This window comes from Malania oleifera, chromosome 8 (genome assembly GCF_029873635.1).
Source record: "Malania oleifera isolate guangnan ecotype guangnan chromosome 8, ASM2987363v1, whole genome shotgun sequence".
NCBI classification, from domain to species: domain Eukaryota; kingdom Viridiplantae; phylum Streptophyta; class Magnoliopsida; order Santalales; family Ximeniaceae; genus Malania; species Malania oleifera.
Genome location: NC_080424.1, coordinates 36,542,915 through 36,556,446, shown reverse-complemented (window position 1 = coordinate 36,556,446; position 13,532 = coordinate 36,542,915). Strand labels below are relative to the sequence as shown.

At 35.5% G+C, this 13,532-nt stretch overlaps 1 protein-coding gene across 2 annotated transcripts in view; it reads left to right on the top strand.

Annotated features, from left to right (window-relative positions):
• LOC131161603 (phosphatidylinositol-3-phosphatase SAC1) overlaps positions 1–13,532 on the top strand; it is a 114,607-nt gene that overhangs the window by 49,471 nt on the left and 51,604 nt on the right. For both annotated transcript variants that reach the window (XM_058117473.1, XM_058117470.1), the window contains exons 10-13: positions 11,481–11,847; positions 11,958–12,079; positions 12,339–12,449; positions 12,705–12,917. In XM_058117473.1, the coding sequence (XP_057973456.1) occupies positions 11,481–11,847; positions 11,958–12,079; positions 12,339–12,449; positions 12,705–12,917 (813 nt within the window). The remainder of the gene's footprint in view (positions 1–11,480; positions 11,848–11,957; positions 12,080–12,338; positions 12,450–12,704; positions 12,918–13,532) is intronic.

The window sequence follows — 13,532 nt, the reverse complement described above, 5'->3', positions numbered from 1 at the left end:
AACTATAATTCATTACAAAAATCATGGCAACAAATAGCTACAACATTAGAATGTTCAAGTTATTTTCAAGATCTAAGATACAACTCTTAGTTATTTTGGAATGGTTGAGGTTCTAAAGTTTTTGAAATCAATTCATATTCTGAAACTCTTTTTATATATACACAGAGTTAAAATTTTCTAGCCAAAACCTAACTTGAGATTCACACACCTAAAATGTATAAGCCTCGACTAGAAAGGCGCAAAAAGCATGCCTTTTGTACTAATGTGTAGGCCTTAGTGTGTAATGTTTTAGCCTTTTTGGGATATGGCATTTTGGATTGAGCCTCATGGCTTTAGGCCAGCCTTGCCAGGCTCGCCTTGGTTGAGCCTTGTAAAACATTGGTCAAAATTTTGGAAATAGTGAAAATGATGTTTAGAAGGAAAATTAACTTAATTTGCCTTCTAGAGATGAAATGGGTAGGGGAGAAAAATAGAGAAATTGAAAAATCAGGATTTAAACTTTGGTATAGAAACATGAAAATGGGGTTAGAATTATTGTAGACAAAGACCTAAAAGATAATGTAGTAAATATTGAAGGAATAGGGGATAGGATCATTAAAATCAGAATTGCTCTAGGCCTCGAGATAGTGAATTTCATTAGTGCATATGCTTCCTAAATAGGCTTTGCAAAAAATCTTAAAAGACAATTTTGGGAAGAATGGATAGTATTTTATGAGGGATACGAACGTTTGAAAAGACATTAATATGAGTTGATTTGAATGGACACATTGGAATGGATAATACAAGCTATATGAGAGGATACATGGAGGGCATGGATATGGAGATAAAAATGAGGCCGGTGATACAATTTTGGATTTTGCCATGTATTAATATTTAGTTATATTGAGTACTTGCTTTATAAAAAGTGAAGAACACCTAATAACTTTCAAGAGTGGGCATGATTGTCGACATCAGGTTTAGATGACCTATTTTGATTGCCAATGTTTGGTGACTCAAGAAAGTCAAAGTAAAATGAACTAAACCATTGGTTCCTTTACTTACCCTTTTATTTATAAATGGAATTTCCACTTTATTTTGGTTTTTTAAAAGGTGAAATAAAGAAAAACCCTTTTTTAGAAAAGATCCGATTCAGGAGTACCGTTATGAATATGGAAGATAGACTTTTTAAATCTTCCTAATTTGAGATTTAAAAGTTCTAGCACCCCAAGGCAACCCTTCCTAAAATGGTTACTGCACTTACCCTATGAGTGAAGTTCGTAAGTTTGAGAAAAGGGTGAAAAACAGTAAAAAATTATACTTGCAGGATGAGGCAGTCGACTGCCTGCAGAGAGTGGTTGACCACTTCCTATTGATTTCAATGAAAATTATGCAACATGGAAATCGATTGCCATTTCGATTTCGAGGGTAACGATAATCGGAAATTTCGACGAAAATTTTGACAATTTTGTGGACATTTAAGACCATGCTGGTAAGGAATATGGCTTTGGGGTTTTATGGAAAAAGTATCATTGCTGGAGGGTAGGGGGCCTGTATCAAGGTGTGGCAGAAAACTAGAAAAGGTCAGATACTTTACTTGGGTAGGTTAACTTTGTGGGCAAGGGAGATACTGTTTTTTGTTTTTAAAAGATGTCTGGTGCTGAGAAATGATCTTAAAGAATCAGTTTTTGGAGCTTTTCTTGTTGGCAAGAGAGATGGACGCTCTGATGGGTTCCAGAGTTCCACCTTTTTTGTTATGAGACTTGATAGTTTTGAAGCATCCCAGGAAGTTAGAAGGATAAGGATTTGTTTATTTCACTTTAATGGGTAGGAATACTTTAGTTCAGGCTTGCTTTTCTTCTATCCATTCAGTGCCGTTTGTTTGCTTTTAGTAACCCCTAAATACAGGCTGGACTCCAAAGCTTTCAAAAATAAGTGAACCAGTTGTGTTTGTTTACACCTCTTAGGAGCCTCTAATGCCTCTAGGTTCGGTAAGTGATTCTCACTGCTTTAGTTCAGTCAGAGCATTCACTTGATGGGTTCTTGACAAATTTACCCTGACAGAAATACACCTTCCGTTCTCTCTTTCTTACTCCACTACTACAAACTGATCATGACCAATCTTCCCCATGAACAGATTCGCCTTTCCCACAAATTCAATTATCTTGTGACAGATTCATGAACAGTTTCTTCTCTCCTATGAACATCTTCATCTCTCTCAGGTGAATACACACTTTGGCAGTTGATGATGAACAAGAAGCGGTTTCCAGTGATTGATGGAGACGAAAATGATGTTTTTGAGGGCCGATTTGCAAGCGATCTGGTGAAATCTCATACCATATCAAATGCCTTTGGATTTTTTTCAGGCCTATTTTTTTTAGATCTTTAATTCTCTCTTCTCAATTTGCCAATTTCACTCTAAATTTAAAAAAAAAAAAAAATAAAAATCAGAAGTAGTTATGAGGAGGGTATGCATGTGGGTTGGAAGACAAAGGACCTGATGCACAGGAAAGGAAGGGGAAGAAGGAAGAGGAAGAGGAGGGTTGTGAATGTGTAATGGCGTAAATGATTTACTGATTTATCCAATTGATTGTGGATTTTTTGGAGGGACCTTTTTTTGTGATTCCAGTGTTTGATGTATTTTTGTATCATTTTAAATTTATATATATTTATTTTTTCAGTTTTAGAAGGTAAAATAGGAAAAACATACAATTCAAAGATTAGTTACTGAGCGACTAAAATTGTTCAGTTCTCAAGTTTAGGGATCGACTCTAATTATATTCAGTAACTGGATCACAGATTCAGAATTGTATTCATTATTCAGCACTGAATGATTAATTCCATCAAATGCCTCTTTCGTATTATTTGTCTTTGCTTAGGATTTGGGCATGTGTTGGTCATATGTTAGAAGTTGATAAATGATATTTTATCTTCTTTGGGTAGGGATAACAAGAGGGATCATCTTGTCTATAAGTTTGAGAGTGAGACAGGTTTGGGCTTGGCAAATTTGGTGTCTAATAACATCTCTTTAGCAAAAAAGTGGTAATGGTATTTCCTTTAAAAGCCTAAATTCCTTTGGGATAAAGTAATTGTAATTATGGACTTCTATAGAATCAATGGTGTTAAGATTTGATTAAAAAAGAATGACCTAACTTGAAGATGGGTCTCTCCCTCTATTTATGATACAGATTTAAATATATTCTAATGTCAATAATACCCTTGCTAACTCACTAATTAACATACTAACACACTCAATAATAATAATACTAAAAGGCATATATAACCTTTAACACTCCCCCTTAAGCTGGAGCATATATGTCATAAGCTCTTAGCTTGTTACAAATGAATCTAACATGAGCACCCCTCAATGCTTTGGTAAAAAAATCAGCAAGCTGCATGTCTGACTTCACATAAGCGCTTGTAATGAGCTTCTGCACAAGTTTCTCTCGAACAAAGTGGCAATCAACTTCAATGTGCTTCGTCCGCTCATGGAAGACTGGGTTGGAGGCAACATGTAAAGCAGCTTGATTATCACACATCAACTTCATAGGCTGAGAATGCGAAAAACCCAATTCTTCCAACATGTTCTTCATCTAGACAATTTCACAGGTAGTGTGAGCTATAGCTCTATATTCTGATTCAGCACTTGACTTTGCTACCACAGTTAAAATAAAATCTTGATCCAAAACTTGGCGGTAAATAAATTTGAAGTAAATAAAACTCTATATTACATTTAATATTTTATTAATCAATCAAAAAATTTTACTCTTTAAAATAAATTCGAAATACCGATGCTCTCTCACATTATTATTTAATTTTATTTAACTTCTAACGATGATAATAATTATCAGTATAAACATTCTTATTACAGACACACATATACATGCATGCATGCATATATACATGCATATATATATATGTATGTATGTATGTATGTATGTATGTATATGTATATAAATCACCGGTTCTATCACTGGTTCAACCACCAGTCCGACCGGCTGAACTGACCCAATAGCTTCACCGAGTTACTCATTCGTCTGGGTTTTAAAACCATCACTAGAATAGGAAGATATTTACAATTTATTCTTGCATTGCCCCTTTCTTCTTGGAAATCTTGAATAAGTTGTTTAATGTTTTTGGGGAACACTGCGTAAAGCTCTTTGGAGAGTTACGAGTTGTTCTTTCAAGGGATTTGGTAATCACAGGAGAGGAAAGCCCTGCGGGAAAAAATGTTTATATTGATTTGATATTTTTATTTCTTCCTTCTTTGGTAGTTTTTGAGTTTTGTTGAGGATACTATATCCTCCTTTTATATCTCTTCTCTTTTTCTCTTAAGATGCTCTTTGTTTATCTATAAAAGCAAATGTTGACTGACTAAATGAGTGTGCTTCTTGTACATGATATTAGGTCAAGTGTTGTGTATTTTTCCCACTTTTTGAATGCTAAACCTTGCGATTTCATAATAGAGTTTCTTTATATCTCCCTTTTTTCTCTTGCTTACATGACAAGCCACTGCTCTATGCATCCAGATCTTTGCCACATGCACATGATAACTGACTGCCCCATTCTCCATTTAAAGGAGTTTCTTTGATTGACATTCAGGGGGGCTGGAGATCTATTTTTTACAAGCTTTTCTTTGAGCTTTTTGTTTCTTTCTTTTATTTTTTTTTCTGTAGTGAGGGTACATTATCCTCTTCTTTCTCTCTTCTCTCTCTTAATATAATTCTTCTTTTTCTGTTTATTATAATTGATTAAATGGATATGTTGTTTTTGATTGACATCTGGGCTAGTGTTATGCAAATTTCCAAGTTTTTGAATGCTAAAGCTTGAAATTGCAGCTCTATTTCTCCCTTTCCTGCATGCATAACTACCCGCTATCCTTTGAACCTGCAAGTCTACAACCATGCACGCACACACGATGACTGATGATGGAGACCTGGTGTCTGGGCTGGAAGCCTGATTTCAGAAATTATGGGGTTTATTTAATTTATTTGGTGATTGCTTGTAATTTTAGATGGAGGTTGGGAGTTAGATCTGGAAGCCTAATTTTAAAATGTACATTTGTTTTTTTAAAGAGAAGATTTCATTAAAGGGCATCAAGGGGATGCTGCCCTAGTACAAACAACAGAAAGAAAATCATCCACACTGCAGGGTGTTAAAAAAAGTCAAGCATCACATGAGTGTCACTCAGAACCAAACCACTGTGCCAACTGGTAGCAACAACAGTTTATCAGTTTTAACAACTTGAAGAGGGGGGGGGGGGTGGTATTTGTTCCAAGCTCTCCTATTCTTTTCCCTCCACACTGCCCAAAATATGGTGAGGGGGAGGAGGGACAAAATATTCCTCCTTTCCTTGATTGAGTGGATTCCTTTCCAAGCCCATAACCCATCTCTCTCTCGCTCCCTCTCTCTCTTTCCCTCTGTCATCATCATGCATGAATCAGGTATCGAGCCAAGATCAGGACTACGGTCTACCCTTATCGTTCTGACTACCATCTTCTTTCAATCTCTTCTATCTTACATCAATATTGGCACAGCAATTCAAGCCATAGCCTTCATCTTCTGCTATAATGCCCTATCACCTTAAAGAAACATCAGTGGCAGTCAAGTACCTCAGCCAGGTTGCCACCATCTAAAACAGCATTATTCAAATACAATCTCCGGCTAATAATATATATATATATATAATTAATTAATTAATTAACATATTAATTGTGTACATACATATCTGTATGCACTTACATGCATACCTCGAGGATGAGGACGAGGCATATTATATTTGTATATATACGTAATTCAGTTATTAAATTAATGTATATTTATACACTCACACGCATATATGTATTTATGTTTGCTTAAATCTATATAATTATGTATAATTACATGTAATTTCGTTCATACATATCTAACGCATTTATATATATTGTGTATGGGTCACAATGCCACCTCTAGCCACCAACAATGAGATAGTTTTTGTTACCCTCTACCCATTGGATACTAGAGACCCTAATGCTCTCATTCATTCCCCATTTTTATTAATTATTTGGAGGTATTTTAGTATTTTCACACATTTGAGTTAACATAACTTAATGGTGTTATAACTTCTCATAATTTTGAGAATCAAAAGGGATCATAATAATACCAAATTGTAACAAGTGTTGTGGAATTAAGATTATGAGTCATATGCTGAGACTATGGGAAAGGATAATTGAACGTAGAATAAGACTAGAAACGAGAGATTCAGAGAACCAATTTGGTTTTATGCCTGGGAGATTGACAATAGAAACTATTTATCTTTATCTTTTAAGAAGATCAATGGAAAAGTTTAGAGAAAAGAAGAGGGACTTACATATGGTTTTCATGGACCTAGAGAAATCCTATGATAGAGTACCTAGGGAAGCTCTTTAATGGGTTTTAGAAAAGAAGGGAGTCTGCAACAAATATACTGAGGTAAGGATATGTATGATCGAGTAACTACTAGCGTTAGGATTGTTGGAAGGGAATCTAGAGAATTTCCAATCACAATAAGTGTACGTCAAGGTTCTACTTTGAGTCCTTTTCTTTTTGCTTTAGTTATTGATGGACTCACTAGGAGTATCCAAACTGAGATCTCTCAGTATATATATTATTTGCAGATGATATTGTGTTGATTGATGAAAGTAGGAGCAGTATGGAATTTAAACTAAAACTTTGAAGAATTGTTTCTAAAAATTTTAGGATAAGTAGGAGTAATAAAAAAAATATGAAATGTGACCTTAGTAATGTAAAGGGGAGTATTGGAGAGAAAATTAAAACTTGATAATCAAGAAATTAATAGCACTAGTAGATTTTGAATTTTTGATATCTTAGAGCTATAATGCAAGAGAAAAGGGAAATTGAAGAGGATGTAATTTATAAAGTTAAGGCAGGTTGGGTAAAATGGAGGAGTGCATCGAGCATGTTGTGTGATCGTGGAATACCTTTAGAATTTAAAGGAATGTTCTATAAGACGGCTATAAGGCTAGCCATGCCTTGTGGATCATAATAATGTTGGGCAACTAAGAAACAACATGTACAAAAAGTAAAAGTTTTTGAAATGCGAATGTTAAGGTGGATGAATAGTATAACATTAAAGGATAAATTAATAAATGACTATATACACAATAAGCTAGGCATAACACTGGTCGTAGATAAGATGAGGGAGGGGCTGCTTAGATGTTTGGGCATTTGAAACGCAGGCCTAATAGTGCACTTGTGAAGAGGAGTGAGTTAATTAATTTTTCTGGTATTAAGAGAGGTAGGGTGAACCTAAAATAACTTGGAATAAGGTAGTGAGGAAGGATTTAATAGCTCTTAAGTTAGAGGAGGAAATTGCCTTTGATCGGGTGAGTTGGTGGAAAAGGATTCTTGTCGCCCATCCCACCTAGTGGGACTTAAAGTTAGTTGTTGTAATAAAACCAAAGGTTGACTTGTTTTTTTGGTTATACCACAAGGGGTCTTTATGTAATTTTTCATTTTTTTCAATCGAAATTAGAGATTATTATAAGAAGGATGTGATTAGGTTTCGAATATTTGAAATTATGTGAAAACCTTAAGTTAGATATTGGCTACAACATTTTAGTTGACTATTCATGTCTAAATTATATTTATGTTTGTATAATAAGTACGAAATATAAATTTTCATTTATATTAATTGAACATGTTAGAGATTTGTTATATTACGGTTATTGCACCTTATTCACCACATACTTGTCCTTGATGCATTTCATTTATAATATTTTGGTTCTAAATCTTGCATTATTATGTCTATTAATATTTTCTAAAATCTCATCAAGAATTCCATGCTTTACTGCATATTTCCATAATTTTTAAATTTGAAATTGAAATCAACATCGACATTGACATTTACATCAAAATTTCTGTACTTTTGAAGCCTCGAATTTTTAATTGAACTCGAAATTTAAGACCTTGTGTGTCAGTGGAATTCAATAGCTCTGGGTAAGTGCCAATTCGAAAGCTGTTTCTTCTCATGCACTAATTCGTCTGGAGGTCTTTAATTTTCCAATCGTTGAGTGGTTGGAGGATTTTGATTGGAATGCTGGGAGAGGTGACATGAGATAAGCATAGAAAAGTCAAGAAAGAGAATCGTATGTCTCCCTGTTCATTTTTACTGGCTGGGAAGGCAACTGCCATATTGGAGCTATGAGAGAATGTAAGCTCTCTGTTGCTGTTGCCTTTGCCTCTCCTTGGAAGGGCACATGGCTGTGGCATTGCAGTCTAATGAGCAATGACAGATTTGTTCATCTGATTTTTTTTAAACTATTTCTCATTTTGAAAATTCATACACTTTGTTTCAAAATAAAATTCGTATTAGTTTTAGCATGCAAGCTTTATTTTTATTTATCTTTTAACTTAAAAAGTGAACTCTCAAAAGGCTTACACCTTAATGCCTTGAGGTTTACACCTCGCCTCATCAGGGGTAAAATGCCTCGTGTTCTAAAATATTGATCCAAAACATCACAAGATTCTTGATTGTTAGATCCACTTTACCTAAAAGTTTAAGCTGTTATGTTTTGGACCAACAAGACATATCAAGCCTTAACACTTCCCCATACATGCATCCCAATTGCATGCGGAGAGATAAACAAACGATAAATAACACCCACTACAGGGAATAAGATAATATTTAACAAACAAACACTAAACGCGGGCAACAAGACAAGAACCTAGGAGCTCCTGGCAACTGTGGCTTTGATACCATGTTAGGTTACCACTTTATGTAAATGTTTAAGCTGTTAGGTTGTTGGCCAACAATGTATGTCAAGCCTTAACAATGATCACAAACATAATCTTCTACCCCTTTTCCTCCATCTGCATTCACTGCATGTAAATTACTCTTTGAACATTTAGATCCATAATGATCTCACTCATGACACTTAGAAACACTTCTTGACATTGTTCTGCTCCTTTGCTGTTGGATCTACAACTCCTTTTCCTTTTTGCATCTCCTTTCATATTAGTTCATACTAAGGGGCAAGAGTCCACATTAGAAGGAAAGGTTGCTATCATGGTTTGGCTTGAGCCAGTCCCCATTTCAGTCCTTATCTCTTAGGTTTGAGTGCTCATCCTTTTACTAGTTTGTTGCTCTATGTACTGATCTACATATAGAGCTGTTTGGGAAGCATCTCAAGGCCGTAAATTCACTTGGTGTGTAGCTTCCTTTGCATTTCAGACCTTCTATTCTTATTTTTTTTGGATAGCAAAAGATGATTCATTAATAGATTAAGATTTTATATAAAGGAGAATAAGAAATCTCCCAACAAAATCTGGAACAAACCAGAAGGAAAACCTAAGAACAACAAAAGAAAGAAAAGAAAATAAACAAAACCACAATTCCCAAATTCAAACCAACAAATACTCCAATCTCGCTGAACTTCCAAAAAGCCTACACCATTAAAACACCCATATCCAGCACACTGCAACGAAGTCCAATAGTGAATCTTTTCCCAGTCCAATGACCAATTCAACTTCTTCCCCGAAAAATTCCATGCATTACGCTCCAACCATAACCCCCACTGTAATGCAAAGAATCCACATTTCCATAATGCATCCCTATCCTTCCTCCTACCAAAACCCACAAAAGAAATATTCAAAATTTTTCTCCACCGATTCTGGACAAGCCCAACTTTCTCCTGAAATGCTAAATAGCTTGTTCTATATTCTCCGAGTGAAATCACAGTGCAAAAAAAAAAAAAAAAAAGGCCAAAAAAAAGAAGAAAAAAAGAGTAGCAGTCTCTGAATTATTATAGCAAAGCACACAAAAACATCTAGAGAAAGTGTCTTCAACTGTCTCCTAATCAGCAACAAGTGATTAGTATTGATTCTATTGAGCACAGCCAACTAAGTAAAATCCTAAACTTTGTGGTGGGGAGGGGGGTATTTTGGCATTCCAAATAATAGAATAAAGAGTTAAAGAGGTATTGTAACGGGTCATAAACTCAAGAAAATATTTGCAAGAGTATACCCCTGAATGATCCAAGGTCCATGAACGAAGGTCCCTCCCTGAAGAAAGATGACAATCATTCAAGAAAATCAACAAAGAGGACAGCTCAAGCAACTCTCTATCATTAAGAGGTCTCCTAATGACGCTATTTTTCCCTTAGCTCAAACAGAAGAGACGGGGAAAAGATGTGGATAGGACAACATTTGCCAACTGAGGGTCTTCCCAAAAACAAATTTGAGAACCCCTTCGCATCACAAAATTAGTGTGAGGTGTGAAGGAGGGATAAATCTGAGAGATAGATCTCCTTGGACTCTGAAGAATATTCAAAACTAGTATTGTCACGTATTCTCAATCAACCCAAACTTGCTTCTAATGACTCTATGCCAAAGGGAAGACCTTCCATTAGTGCTTTTATCTTCTCTCACTGCACAGTGTATAGGAAGCTTATCAAACCTGTTTTTATATTCAAAAAGCCATTGTTCCTTTTCAAAGAGTTGTGATGATATACAGGTAGATACTTTTCCTTCAACTTTAATTTTATTTTTTCTAGGTATTAATTGGTGGCTGCCCCGCACGACCATCTTCAATGCTTCTCCTCACCTTTTCCTGTCCAGTTAAATTACATCTTTGCAAATTGATCTTCAGTCATCTTCTACCAATCAAAATAATCATCCATAGCTGCGAGCCAATCAACAAAAGCTTGAAGATTAATCTTGCCCACAGAGGAATTTCTGCATGCACCTTCTTAGTAATATCTCTGAGCATATCCTATTGCTGAAATCTATCCACGTATATTATCCTGTGTTTCCATATCTCCTAGCAAGCCTTGAAAGTGGTTTCTTCCCTGAGAAGTCTAGGTTTGACACTGGGAGGAGGATGATTTTCCTGTTCAGTTGTCTCGTTAATAGGAGCTACATCTCCTCTATTATTAGATCCTTCTACAAGATGTTCTGCAGCTCAAGCCATTGGATTAGCCATATGTTGCATTTCACAAGTCTTCAATCATTCATGCAAGCCTCGAGATTGTATAAGTTTTTAATAATTTTCAGAGGCAAATCACCTCACTGGCAGTTTTCCTTTTGTTTTCCAGTTTTCCAGCAAGGCTGCATTTTTTTAATTATTTAGAAAATTAAAATTGAAAAACGAAAACTGTTTTCTCAACTGAACATGTCTTAAATATTTTTAAGATAGGATCTGTGTAAAATAAAAGTAGCATAAAAATTCCTTTGTGCACGGCACTGCCACGGTGTTTGTGAAAAGTGCTCACATTACAGCGTTATGAACTGATTGAACCTTATTCTCCATCATCCCACTAAATTAATGCTCATGGTTGGTGATTTTGCCTTCTTTTGTTCATTCTATAAATTTTACAGGGCTGATTTGTTTGAAGCATTAACTTGCAAATTATTTTGGAACCTCGTAGGATGTAGAGAGGTTTAATTTTTTTTCCAGATATACTTTGGACTTCGCCAATTAGAGACATCTGTTGTTAATCTCTAACATCAGTTTATTGTTCCTACAGGGATGCTGCTCTTAGAGAGCTAAGAGCTAACTCAGGGGATGTTGCAAGGATTGGAAATACTAATGAAAATTGCGACAAAGAGTCTGATAGTAATCAACAGGCTCCAAAAGATAAATATGGTGGTGCAGCACCATGTTTTCAGAGTGGAGTATTGCGTACTAATTGCATTGACTGTTTGGATCGTACAAATGTTGCGCAGTATGCTTATGGCCTAGCAGCTTTAGGTCGCCAACTCCATGCAATGGGTTTGACAGACATGCCTAAAGTAGATCCTGATAGTAGCATCGCTGCAGCTTTGATGGACATGTATCAGAGTATGGGCGATGCCCTTGCCCAGCAATATGGCGGCTCTGCAGCTCACAACACTGTATATTTTCTCCCACAGTAATCTAAGATAGCAAAAATAATGTATCAACAATTTAGTTCAATGTATTTTTGTGCCTTGTTCTCTTATTGAATTCTGATGATAAACGCCAGGTGTTTCCTGAGCGGCAAGGTAAGTGGAAGGCTACAACCCAGTCCAGAGAGTTTCTCAAGTCTATCAAGAGATACTACAGCAATACCTACACTGATGGTGAAAAGCAAGATGCAATAAATCTGTACCTGCCCATACCTTCTACACTGACTTGCACCTTATTCTCTGAAACTGTTAATCATAGAAGTATTTGACTCTGGTGATATGCATGCATGAGCCTCTAAAATCTTCAATGATTAATCCACAATTTTCCACTTAATACTCTCTGGATATCTATTTGGAAAGCTTGAATACTGCATTGCTGGCATCACCATGGAGAACTTTTCATACTGCACCTTTTATTTTCATACTTCTCAGACTGCCACATTTCATGATTCTGCCAGATTTTTGGGTTACTTCCAGCCACAGGAAGGGAAGCCTGCTCTTTGGGAGTTGGATTCTGACTACTATCTTCATGTATCTGGAATTGGAGATGACCTCTTTCCAGATTCAAGGTACAATTATTGTGTTTGTTCTGTTCAAACTTACTGTTGATCCATGCATAAATTTAGGTTCATATACATGCATTTAATATTATATTCAACTTGTACGGAGTGTTTAGGCTGTTTATTTATATTTTGTTGATCCCAATGGTGTGTTCATTTGAAAGGCGTACCATCTGTATATTTTGATGCTCAATTTTGGATGTGTGCATTTGTGCATATATTCTTGCCTTTATTGCTAATTCTTTTCTTTCCTAAACTGTGCAGTTCATCAGTTGATGCTAAACCTGGGGGAAGAGCTGGAACTCTTCTTGCGCCCGTTCCAGCTTGCAGGGAAGATTTCTTGCATATTAAATTAACATCATTTGAAAAATTAATACAGAGGACATGCAGTTCAATAAAGAATGTAAGGCTTTGCTGTGAACCAGACCAAAAGCCAGGTGGTGGCATAGGAAATTCTGGGGTGGCACCAGATGCAGCGTAATTTTATCTCTGTTTGAGCAATTATGCTTATTTTATGCCTTATTCTTTTCCGGTTAAACTCTTGTTATCTCTCTCTCATGCACATATTTACACTGCAGTGCTTAACATTACGTAAATATTGATAGGTTATTTTCCTAACTCTCTGATGATTGTCATATTTTTTATTATTTCTGATTCTTTTTTCTTGTTTGTGGATGTTGGTTCTCAGATTATGTCTGCAGGTTAACTGTTTGAATTTCACTTCTAACTAACATTTGATATTCATATAATATCCTAGAAGATGTCCAGTCTGTCTTCAACATTTTAATTTTGTTTTTATCAGACATAGTTGTGGGCATTTTTTTGTTTGCAATATATTACTTCTTGCATCTTATTTGTAGTTTTACTATTTTCATAAAACTAACTCGAATTTTAATATGCCAATGATTGTTTTGGTGGTTCCTATTTTTTCATCTTCTTTTTTCAGCTCCCAATTTTGTTTTGAAACCAATTGAACTTCTTTGTTAGAATAGTTGTCTATCTTTGTAAAAGAAAAGACATTAATTCATTTAACTTTCTTAACCTATATGGGTTGGTTGGTTGCTGTTACTTTTGGAAACTTTTCTTAAACTA